This window comes from Pristiophorus japonicus, chromosome 9 (genome assembly GCF_044704955.1).
Source record: "Pristiophorus japonicus isolate sPriJap1 chromosome 9, sPriJap1.hap1, whole genome shotgun sequence".
Classification (NCBI taxonomy): Eukaryota; Metazoa; Chordata; class Chondrichthyes; family Pristiophoridae; genus Pristiophorus; species Pristiophorus japonicus.
In genome coordinates this window covers 208295621-208307649 of record NC_091985.1, presented here as the reverse complement: position 1 = coordinate 208307649, position 12029 = coordinate 208295621, and the positions used below count along the sequence as shown (strand labels likewise).

Sequence of the window (12029 nt, the reverse complement as noted above, 5' to 3'; positions counted from 1 at the left end):
TGTGACCCAGGTTAGCAAGGCCATATAAATGCAAACAAAGCACTCGGGTTTATTTCTGGAGATATAGAATTGAAAAATAGGGAAATTATGCTAAAACTGTATTGAACCTTGCTTAGACCACACACAGTACTGCGTACAGTTCTGGTCGCCATATTGTAGAAAGGATATAGAGGCACTGCAGAGGGTGCAGAGAAGATTTACAAGGATGATACCAAAAATGCGAGAGTATACACATCAGGAAAGGATGAACAGGCTGGGTCTCTTTTCTCTTGAAAAAAGAAGGCTGAGGGATGACATAATAAAGGTCTTTAAAATTATGAACATTTTTGATAGGGTGGATAGAGAGAGAGTGTGGGGAAGAGCATAACTAGAGGTTATTAATATAAGATAGTCACCAGGAAATCCAATAGGGAATTCAGAAAATCCTTTACCCAGAGAGTGGTGAGAATGTGGAACTCGCTACCACAGGGAGTGGTTGAAGCGAATAGTATAGATGCATTTAAGGGGAGGCTAGACAAGCATATGAGGGAGAAGGGAATAGAGGGTTATGCTGACAGATTTAGATAAGGAAAGACGGGAGTGGAGCATAAACAGCGGCATGGTCTGCTGGGGTCGAATGGCCTGTTTCTGTGCCGTATATCCTATATAATCCTATGCATCGTGATCATGAATACAGTATACGAAATTGCAAAAAGCACAAGAAAATCGCTGTTTCACCTGGAAGGAGTGTTTGAGCCCCTGGATAGTGAGAAAGGAGGAGGGAAAAGGGCAGGTGTTGCATCTGCTGTGCTTGCACGGGAAGGTGCCGTGGGAAGGGGAGGGGGTGTTTGGGGTGATTGTGGAGTGGACCAGGGTGTTGTGGAGGGAGCGGTCCCTTCAGAATGCTGAGAGGGGAGGGGACGATATGATTAGTGGTGGGATCACGCTGGAGGTGGCAGACATGGCAGAGGATGATCTATTGAGGCTGGTGGGGTGAAAGGTGAGGACAAGGGGAACCCTGTCGTGGTTCTGAGAGGGAGGGGAAGGGGTGAGAGCAGAGGTGCGGGAAATAGCACGGCCACAGTCTAGGGAATCATGGTTGAGGAAAAAGGAAAACATATCAGAAACACTAGTAAGGAAGGTGGCGTCATCAGAACAGAGACAAGAGAAACTGGGAGAATGGAATGGAGTCCTTACAGGAAGTGGGGTGGGAGAAGTATAGTCCAGGTAGCTGTGGGAGTCAGTGGGCTTATAGTGGATGTTTGTCGATAGCCTGTCCCTAGAAATGGAGACAGAGAAGTCGAGGAAGGGAAGGGAAGAGTCGGAGATGAACCATGTGAAAGTGAGCATGCGCGGCACCGAGAAAGTTCTATCGATAATGGCACATTTGTGTTGTCAGCGACAACTTAGCATGGCGGCTGGAACGTGGGGGCTTGTGGGTATTGCAGCCGCCATTACTATTTTTATACTTTCAACCAACCTGTGCAGCAGCTGGGGCCTGAAAATCAGCTTCACTGCCCCTGGGCTGGGAAAGGGGGACACAAGGCAACATTCTCCTTGTTACCCCTTTCTAAACTCACGACAGGATTTTAGAAGTGGAGCATTTATAGATAGGAAGTGCAAACCAAACATCATGTAAAGGGAAAGTTACACTGCTGGGACTCCCAAATAGACAGAAGGAGATAGACGAGCAAATATGTAGGCATATTTCTGAGAAGTGCAAAAATAATAGGGCAATAAGAGTAGGGCATTTCAACTACCCTAACATTAACTGGGATGGAATCAGTGTGAAAGGTATAGCGGGAGCAGAATTCTTAAAATGCATTCAGGAGAACTTTTTTAGCCAGTACCTAGCAAGCCCAACAAGTGAGGGATTTAGTTTCAGGGAATGAAGCTGGACAGGTGGAAGGGGGTATCAGTGGAAGAGTATTTTGGTGGTAGTGATCATAATTCAGTTAGATTTAGGGTAGTTATGGAAAAGGACAAAAGTAGACAAGGAGTAAAAGTTCTCGATTGGGGGAAAGGCCAATTTTAATAAGCTGAGATGTGATTTAGCAAAAGTGGACTGGAAACAACTACTTGAAATGTCAGAGCAGTGGGAGGCATTCAAGGAGGAGATCCTGAGGGTTCAGATCAAATATGTTCCCACAAGAAAAAGGGTGGGACTCCCAAATCTAGAGTCCCCTGGATATCAAGGGGCAGAAAGGTTTTGATAAGACAAAAAAGGGAAGCTTATGTCAGATACCGAGAGTGCAATACTGCAGAAACCCGAGACGAGTATAGAAAGTGCAGGGGTGAAACTAAAAAGGAAATTAGGAGAGCATGAAAAAATATTGGCAAGTAAAATCACGGAAAACCCAAAGATGTTTTATAAATACATTAAGAGGAAGAGGATAACTAAAGAATGAGTAGGAGACCAACAAGGAAGGTTGTGTGTGAAGACGGAAGATGTGGGAATGGTTCTTAATGAATATATTGTGTCTGTCGTTACAAAAAAGAGAGGATCGATGCAGACATTGTAGTTAAGGAGGAGGAGGAGTGTTAAATATTAGGTGAGATAAATATAGTGAGATAGTATTAAGGTAACATCTTTTGAAAGTGGATAAATCCCCAGGCCCAGATGAAGTGTATCCCAGGCAGTTATGAGAAGCAAGAGAGGAAATAGCAGAGGTTCTAACCATCATTTTCAATCCTCTCTGGCTACTGGTGTGGTGCTGAGGACTGCTAACGTTGTACTGTTATTTAAAAAGGGAGCAACGGATAGACCGAGTAATTACAGGCCAGTCAGCCTAACCTCAGTGGTGAGAAAATTGATGGAAGAATTTCTGAGGGACAGTATTAATTGTCATTTAGAAAGGCATCGATTAAGCAAGAACAGTACGCATGCATTTGTTATGGGAAGGTCGTGTCTAACTTGATTGAATGTTTTGAGGAGGTAACAAGGAAGGTCGAAGAGCGCATTTGATGTAGTCTACAAGGATCTTCCCATTGAATCATAGAATGATTACAGCACGGAAGAGGGCTATGCGGCCTGTTGAGCCTGTGCCAGCTCTCTGCAAGAGCACCTCAGCAAGTCCCACTCCCCTGCCCTTGGCCAAGGCCGTCGACAAGTTCCCATATGGCAGACTGGTCAGAAATGTAAACGCCCTGGGATCCAAGGGAATGTGGCAAGTTGGATCCAAAATTGGCTCATGGACAGGAAGCAAAGGGTAATGGTCAACTGGTGTTTTTGTGACTGGAAGACTGTTTCCAGTGGGGTTCCACAGGGCTCAGTACTGGGTCTCTTGCTGTTTGTGGTATACATCAATGATTTAGACTTGAATGTAGGGGTGCATGATTAAAAAGTTTGCAGACGATACAAAAATTGCCATGTGGTTAATGAAAAAGAAGAAAGCTGTAGCCTGCAGGAAGATATCAATGGACCTGTCAGGTGGGCAGAAAAGTGGCAAATGGAATTCAACCTGGAGAAGTTTGAGGTAATGCATTTGGGGATGGCTGACAAGGCAAGGGAACACACATTAAATGGTAGGACTCTGAGAAGTGTAGAGGAACAAAGGGACCTTGGAGTGCACAGATCCATGAAGGTAGCAGGCCAGGTAGATAAGGTGATTAAGAAGGCATACGGAATACTTGCCTTTATTAGCCGCAGAATATAAGAGCGGGGAGGTTATGCTTGAACTGTATAAAGCACTAGTTAGACCACAGCTAGAGTACTGCATGCAGTTCTGGTCACCACATTACAGGAAAGATGTGATTGCACTAGACAGGGTACAGAGGAGATTTACGAGGATGTTGCTAGGACGAGGGAATTTTAGCTATGAGGAAAGATTGGATAGGCTGGGGTTGTTTTCTGTGGAACAGAGGCGGCTGAGGGGAGATTTAACTGTGGTGTATAAAATTATGAGGGGCCTAGATAGAATGGCTAGGAAGGACCTATTTCCCTTAGCAGAGGGGTCAACAACCAGGGGCACATGCTCTGACTTTAGTCATGAATCCACTGTGTGGTATCTTATCGAAAGCCTTTTGAAAATCCAAGCATATTACATTACCCTTGGTTACCGTTTCTGTTCCTTCTTCAAAGAATTCACTAACGTTGGTCAAGCATGACCTTCCCTTTTGAAATCCATGCTGACTGCATTAAGCTGGTCTGTGGTTTACTGCACTTGTTGTGTCTCCCTTCTAAAATATAAGAATAACATTAGATATAAAAATTATATCTCTTCTCCAAATGTGATTAGTTTATCCTGTCTGATAGAAACCAAGCCCAATCTCCTCCTGATTGATATAAACCAACCCCACAGTCACTGACACCAATCTCCTCCTGATTGATATAAACCAACCCCACAGTCACTGACACTAATCTCCTCCTGTCTGATATAAACCCACCCCACAGTCACTGACACCAATCTCCTCCTGTCTGATATAAACCAACCCCACAGTCACTGACACCAATCTCCTCCTGTCTGATATAAACCCACCCCACAGTCACTGACACCAATCTCCTCCTGTCTGATATAAACCAACCCCACAGTCACTGACACCAATCTCCTCCTGTCTGATATAAACCAACCCCACAGTCACTGACACCAATCTCCTCCTGATTGATATAAACCAACCCCACAGTCACTGACACCAATCTCCTCCTGTCTGATATAAACCAACCCCACAGTCACTGACACCAATCTCCTCCTGTCTGATATAAACCAACCCCACAGTCACTGACACCAATCTCCTCCTGATTGATATAAACCAACCCCACAGTCACTGATACCAATCTCCTCCTGTCTGATATAAACCCACCCCACAGTCACTGATACCAATCTCCTCCTGTCTGATATAAACCAACCCCACAGTCACTGACACCAATCTCCTCCTGTCTGATATAAACCCACCCCACAGTCACTGACACCAATCTCCTCCTGTCTGATATAAACCAACCCCACAGTAACTGACACCAATCTCCTCCTGTCTGATATAAACCAACCCCACAGGCCCAGAAAGTTTAAACTCAGCCCGTTACTTGGTCTGGACATCTCCATTCCCGTGCCGAGGAGGGGCAACATTTGGGGACACCGATTCCCCAACAATTCCCATTCCCCTTCTTTCTGGTGGATAATGGAGGGGCCACTGTGTGTAATGTGCAAGTCAGTAAGAATTGTCAGCAAGGATTAATCAACACTTTCTAATTGGAGAAGTTAAACAGTGAAATCTTTCAGACAGTGAATTCTAGATTTGGTACCAAAGATCAATTTAGGATTGAAGTAAAAGTTCATAATTTTATTTTAAACTAATTTCTGATGAGAGTCCCTAAATTAAGGGGAAAGATCACAGATAGCGGATCTTAAATGGACACTGCAGCCCGGACAACACAATCAGCAATATATCCAGAATATTAAAGTCCAGCCCAGTTATAGTGTTTTAACATCAGCAGAAACAAACCCCAACTGTCAGAATGAACATGGTCCAGTCGGGATGTGATTAACAGCAGCAATAACAGCATATTCCAACCCTTGCAGTCACTTGTGAACTCGCTGGTGTTTCAGCAGATTGGATGACTGAGTGAATACCTTCCCACTCACAGAGCAGGTGAATGGCCTCTCCCCAGAGTGAACACGCTGGTGTGCCAGTAGCCCAGATAACTGAGCAAATCCCTTCCCACACATGGAGCGGGTGAACGGCCTCTCCCCAGAGTGAACTCGCTGGTGTGCCAGTAGGCCAGATAACTGAGTGAATCCCTTCTCACACACAGGGCAGGTGAACGGCCTCTCCCCAGTGTGAACTGGCTGGTGTGCCAGTAGGTCAAATAACTGAGTGAATCCCTTCCCACAAATAGAGCAGGTGAACGGCCTCTCCCCAGTGTGAACTCGCTGGTGTGCCAGTAGGTCAGATAACTGAGTAAATCCCTTCTCACACACAGGGCAGGTGAACGGCCTCTCCCCAGTGTGAACTCGCTGGTGTGCCAGTAGGCCAGATAACTGAGTGAATCCCTTCCCACACACAGGGCAGGTGACCGGCCTCTCCCCAGAGTGAACTCGCTGGTGTGCCAGTAGGTCAAATAACTGAGTGAATCCCTTCCCACAAATAGAGCAGGTGAACGGCCTCTCCCCAGTGTGAACTCGCTGGTGTGCCAGTAGGTCAGATAACTGAGTAAATCCCTTCTCACACACAGGGCAGGTGAACGGCCTCTCCCCAGTGTGAACTCGCTGGTGTGCCAGTAGGCCAGATAACTGAGTGAATCCCTTCTCACACACAGGGCAGGTGACCGGCCTCTCCCCAGAGTGAACTCGCTGGTGTGCTAGTAGGTCAAATAACTGAGTGAATCCCTTCCCACAAATAGAGCAGGTGAACGGCCTCTCCCCAGTGTGAACTCGCTGGTGTGCCAGTAGGTCAGATAACTGAGTAAATCCCTTCTCACACACAGGGCAGGTGAACGGCCTCTCCCCAGTGTGAACTCGCTGGTGTGCCAGTAGGCCAGATAACTGAGTAAATCCCTTCTCACACACAGGGCAGATGAACAGGCTCTCCCCGGTGTGACTGCGTCGATGAGTTTCCAGCAGGGATGGGTAATTAAATCCTATCCCACAGTCCCCACATTTCCACGGTATCTCCATGATGCGGGTGTTCTTGTGTCTCTCCAGGTTAGATAATCAGTTGAAGCTTCACCTGCACACAGAACACGTGTACAGTTTCTCCCCGCTGTGAATGGTGCGATGTATTTCAGGCTGTGTAACTGGTTAAAAGATTTCTCCTTCTACATTCAAACATCGATAATATTCAGATCCAGATGTATTGAGTGATTCTGTGAGATCTTGACGTGATGTTGGGTTTGAGTTTCTCGTCTGCAAATCCTCCTCTTCTAATATCCTGTAAAAGGAGTTTACAAAACTCATCACTAAATACAAGATATAAATTCAGAAAAGATCATTCTAGTTTCTATGGAACATTCTATCCTCTCTTGTTCCCCCAAATCTGTAAATCCCTCCACCCTGTGCAGACATCCCAACATTTTTCTTTTAAGTTGACTTTTCTCCCTCTTCTGAAGGTGTTGACTCTTTCTGGGTTTAGTTCAAATCATCACCAAAAGGCTCAGACCCAGGGAGGAACTATTGAGCACACTGTATAACAATGTTCGGGACACTCACTGTCCCTCCGGATCTGTGTTCAGGGGAGGATCTGATGGGTTTCTCTTATCTTTGGGTTAAATATTATTCTCACCGAGGTGATGGATGTCAGTGCCGGGGAATTCTGAGCACCGTTTCTCCCCTGAAGGTGCGGACTCTGGCTGGTACACATTGTACACATACTCTAGCTGTGGCCTAACTAGAAACCAGCCAGAATCAGCATTTCAGGGGAAGAGAGGGAGGGGAACCAGTGAGTGTAGAACTGAACCCAGCCAGAGTCAGCACCCTCAGGGCAGGAGAGGGAGGGGGAAACCATTGAGTGCAGAACTGAACCTAGCCAGAGTCAGCATCTTCAGCAAGAAGGAAAAAATGTTGGAGATGATGTAATGGATTTGGATTTCAGCACGAGGAGTAGGGATAGTGTGTTTGACAGGGATTTACAGTTGTGGGGATACCAGAGAGGGACCCCAGCTGTTTATACTGTACATTAATGATTTAGACGAGTGGATTAAATGTAGTATCTCCAAATTTGCGGATGACACTAAGTTGGGTGGCAGTGTGAGCTGCGAGGAGGATGCTAAGATGCTGCAGAGTGACTTAGATAGGTTAGGTGAGTGGGCAAATGCATGGCAGATGAAGTATAATGTGGATAAATGTGAGGTTATCCACTTTGGTGGTAAAAACAGAGAGACAGACTATTATCTGAATGGTGACAGATTAGGAAAAGGGGAGGTGCAACGAGACCTGGTACATCAGTCATTGAAGGTTGGCATGCAGGTACAGCAGGCGGTTAAGAAAGCAAATGGCATGTTGGCCTTCATAGCAAGGGGATTTGAGTACAGGGGCAGGGAGGTGTTGCTACAGTTGTACAGGGCCTTGGTGAGCCACACCTGGAGTATTGTGTACAGTTTTGGTCTCCTAACTTGAGGAAGGACATTCTTGCTATTGAGGGAGTGCAGCGAAGGTTCACCAGACTGATTCCTGGGATGGTGGGCCTGACCTATCAAGAAAGACTGGATCAACTGGGCTTGTATTCACTGGAGTTCAGAAGAATGAGCGGGGACCTCATAGAAACGTTTAAAATTCTGATGGGTTTAGACAGGTTAGATGCAGGAAGAATGTTCCCAATGTTGGGGAAGTCCAGAACCAGGGGTCACAGTCTAAGGATAAGGGGTAAGCCATTTAGGACCGAGATGAGGAGAAACTTCTTCACCCAGAGAGTGGTGAACCTGTGGAATTCTCTACCACAGAAAGTTGTTGAGGCCAATTCACTAAATATATTCAAAAAGGAGTTAGATGAAGTCCTTACTACTAGGGGGATCAAGGGGTATGGCGAGAAAGCAGGAATGGGGTACTGAAGTTGCATTTTTCAGCCATGAACTCATTGAATGGCGGTGTAGGCGAGAAGGGCCGAATGGCCTACTCCTGCACCTATTTTCTATATTTCTTGTTTCTATGAATGTGCGTACCATAGAAACTAGAATTGACTGTTCTGAATGTCTATCCTGTCCTTACAGTGATGGCTTTTGTAAACTCATTTTACAGGGGATTAGAAGGGGAGGATTTGCAGAAGGGAAACTCGAACCAAACATCACCAAGATCTGACAGTCACTCGATCCACGCAACATGAATATCATCAGCCTTTGAATGTGGAAAGAGTAATGTTTGTCTGTTCTGTCTGTGGGAAAAGATTTCAAACATCAGTTGAATGGAAAAGCATCGAGACACACACACCCAAGTGAGTGCTCCAATGCACTGACTGTGGAAAGAGCTTTAACCAGTTACATCGCACCATTCACAGCAGGAAGAAATTGTACACGTGTTCTGTGTGGACGAGGCTTCAACAGATCGTCCAACCTGGAGAGACACAAGGACACCCGCACCACGGAGAAACCGTGGAAATGTGGGGACTGTGGAAAGGGATTTAATTCCCCGTCCCTGCTGGAAACTCATTGACGCAGTCACACCGGGGAGAGGCCGTTCACCTGCTCTGTGTGTGGGAAGGGATTCACTTGTTCATCCAACCTCATTGAACACCAGCGGGTTCACACTGGGGCGAGGCCGTTCACCAGCTCCGTTTGTGCGAAGAGATTCACTTGTTCATCTCACCTCACTGATCACAAGCGAGTTCACTCTGGAGAGAGACCGTTCATATGCTGTGTGTGTGGGAAACGATTCATGAAATCATCTCACCATCTGAGACACCTGCATTTTCACACTGACGAGAAGCCATTCACCTGCTCCGTGTGTGGGAAGGGATTCACAAATTCACCCCATCTTCTGGCTCACCAGCATATCCACACTGGGGAGAGGCCGTTTACCTGCTGAGTGTGGGAAGGGATTCACTTGTTCATCCAGCCTCACTGCACACCAAGTTGTTCATACCAATAGGAGAGCATTTAAATGTTCTGACTGTGGGAAGAGCTTTAAAAGCAGAAGTTATCTGAGGAAACACCAACGAGTTCACACTGGGGAGAGGCCATTCACCTGCTCCGTGTGTGGGAAGAGATTCACTCAGTCATCCACCCTGCTGAAACACCAGCGAGTTCACAAGCGACTGCAGGGTTTGGATTCTGCTGATAATCACATCAGGACTGAACCGTGTTCATTCTGACAGTTGGGTTGTGTTTCCCCTGCAACTGGGCTGGATTTTAATTTTCTGGATATCTGAAAATAAATCAGCTTTGGTTCAAGCACACATTGTGTCGATTCCTTGATATCTCCAATATAAGAGGAGACTAATTGATACCCTGTTACTGACTGTTAAATGAAGGAGAAAAGTTCCAAAAAAGGAACAAAGACTTGTCCTTATGTAGCACCTTACGTGACCTCAGGATGTCAGCCAATGAAGTACAACAACATCAAAGTACATTTGAACTGCATTCACTGTTGTAGTATAGGAAATGCGGCAAAACTATTTTACCTGAGCAAGAGGGTGGCTGCTCTGGGACACCACCTGGGAGCAACGTCAAGCTACTGGCACAGTCATGGGAGCATTTGATGACTGCTGCTTTTGATTAAAAGATGGGGGGTGGTTGATGAAGCATCTAAATTTCAATTTTCTTTTGATACATAGGAAAAAAATAATAGAATTGAAAAGTAGGGAAGTTATGCTAAACCTGTATCGAACCTTGGTTAGACCACACACAGTACTATGACATCTTTCAGTTATCATTGCGCAAATATTGTTTCTATTATTATCACAAAAACTCGTTTCTTCCTTGTCCCGGCCCCAATTATTACTGCACTCGACCATTCCCACAAATGTTGGAAGAGGTTGATGAGGAAACGGTGAAGGTAACAATCAAAAGAAAGAAGACTGTGGAAACAGAAATAGTGCACAATTCTCTGGAGAGTAACAAGTGTTTCATTCTTTTCAAATGAGGGAAATACTCGGTCAGAGAATTACAGGTTTATTAACTTCATGTCAGGCACAGGTAGTTTTATTTTTACCATCACTTGCACCAATCATCACACACTCCACGTGTATATCAGGAGCTTCTGGGTGATGCTGATGTGATCACTGGACAATAAAGCTCAGAGACTGGTGGCAGGCTGCTCATTATCCTCGGTGTGATTTAATCCCCTTCCCACTGAATACTGTGGACAGACATGGTCACCTTGGTAACAGAATGGTCAGTGTGACATCATTTTCTGAACAAGAGCACACAAGACAATGGGTTATCAATAAATGGTAATGATATTAAGCACTCTGCAATTACATTTTGAATAAAAGGATATAAAATGGTGAAAGATAGCTGGTGAGGTTAATCATTTATTTTTGCAGAATGCACTTGCAAACATTATTTTGTACACCCACATATCACACATATATAGAGCGAGCTGTGTGTTTTTTTTCAGTTGTTCCTATTAACCAGATGAGAGTTATTAGGACATTAGGACCCTGCGGCTGCCCATCCGATGGTGCTGTGTGGTCACGGTTCCAGGCTCTGTCTGACACAATCAGTGGGCCAGACAAAGCTCAATGGAAAATACTGCAGAAAAAACAATCCTTAGCATTAAAATCTGTCAGCAGTAGGCATAGGACAACACAAGTGTGAATTAGTAACCTTTAACACACAAAGTGCCACTAAGTAGTGCAAAGTGCAGTGAATTGCTCCCCTTCAGTCCTGTCCCTCAATCCCAGTCCATCTCTGGGAGATTGTTACAAGCTTCACCCTATCCTCTCAACACAAAGATTACCCACACAATACTAGATAAATTAGACATTGCCCACAGCTGCTGATAGCTATTAACAAGAATAAATCTGCTTCTCAGTAAAAAAAAAAGATTGCATCCTCCCACACATGCAAATATATATCTTTACGATATTTATCTATTGCTCTATCATCTGTCTCTATCTTACAGATGCAAGGTCGAGTGCAGTATTAGCAGGGACATGTTCTATTGTAATATAAAGTGAGAAAGGAAATTGTGTCAAGTAAACAGAATCAGGGTCTTGTGTAATATAAACAGAGACAGGGTCTAGTGCAGTAACAACTGACACAGGGCCCAGTGTGATATAAACAGAGATAGAGTCTAGTGTAATATAAGCAGAGACAGGGCCTTGTGTAATATAAACAGAGACATGGTCTAGTGTAATATAAACAGAAACAGGGCCTTGTGTAATATAAACAGAGACAGGGTCTTGTGTAATATAAACAGAGACAGGGTCTTGTGTAATATAAACAGAGACAGGGTCTTGTGTAATATAAACAGAGACAGGGTCTTGTGTAATATAAACTGAGACAGGGTCTAGTGTAATATAAACAGAGACAGGGCCATGTGTAATATAAACAGAGAAAGGGTCTCGTGTAATATAAACTGAGACAGGGTCTAGTGTAATATAAACAGAGACAGAGTGTAATGTAATATAAACAGAGGCAGGGTGTAATGTAATATAAACAGAGACAGGTCTAGTGTAATATA

The 12029-nt window shown here is 44.9% G+C and overlaps 2 protein-coding genes and 1 pseudogene across 2 annotated transcripts in view; 1 reads left to right on the top strand and 2 right to left on the bottom strand.

The window, feature by feature from the left end:
• LOC139274094 (putative zinc finger protein 735) overlaps positions 1-12029 on the bottom strand; it is a 73690-nt gene that overhangs the window by 23245 nt on the left and 38416 nt on the right. The gene's annotated exons all lie outside the window — the stretch shown is intronic.
• On the bottom strand, positions 5236-10060 carry LOC139273496 (zinc finger protein 271-like). The gene is made up of 2 exons (XM_070890395.1): positions 10024-10060; positions 5236-6843 (listed from the first exon to the last, which is right to left on the bottom strand). Exon 2 carries the CDS (start codon positions 6588-6590, stop codon positions 5496-5498), a length of 1095 nt encoding a protein of 364 aa, XP_070746496.1. The 5' UTR covers positions 6591-6843; positions 10024-10060; the 3' UTR covers positions 5236-5495.
• LOC139274092 (zinc finger protein 34-like) lies at positions 7470-9714 on the top strand (annotated as a pseudogene).

Excerpts from the sequence above, each read along its gene's own strand:
- LOC139273496 (XM_070890395.1), bottom strand. The coding sequence starts at position 6,590 with ATGGAGATACCGTGGAAATGTGGGGACTGTGGGATAGGATTTAATTAC.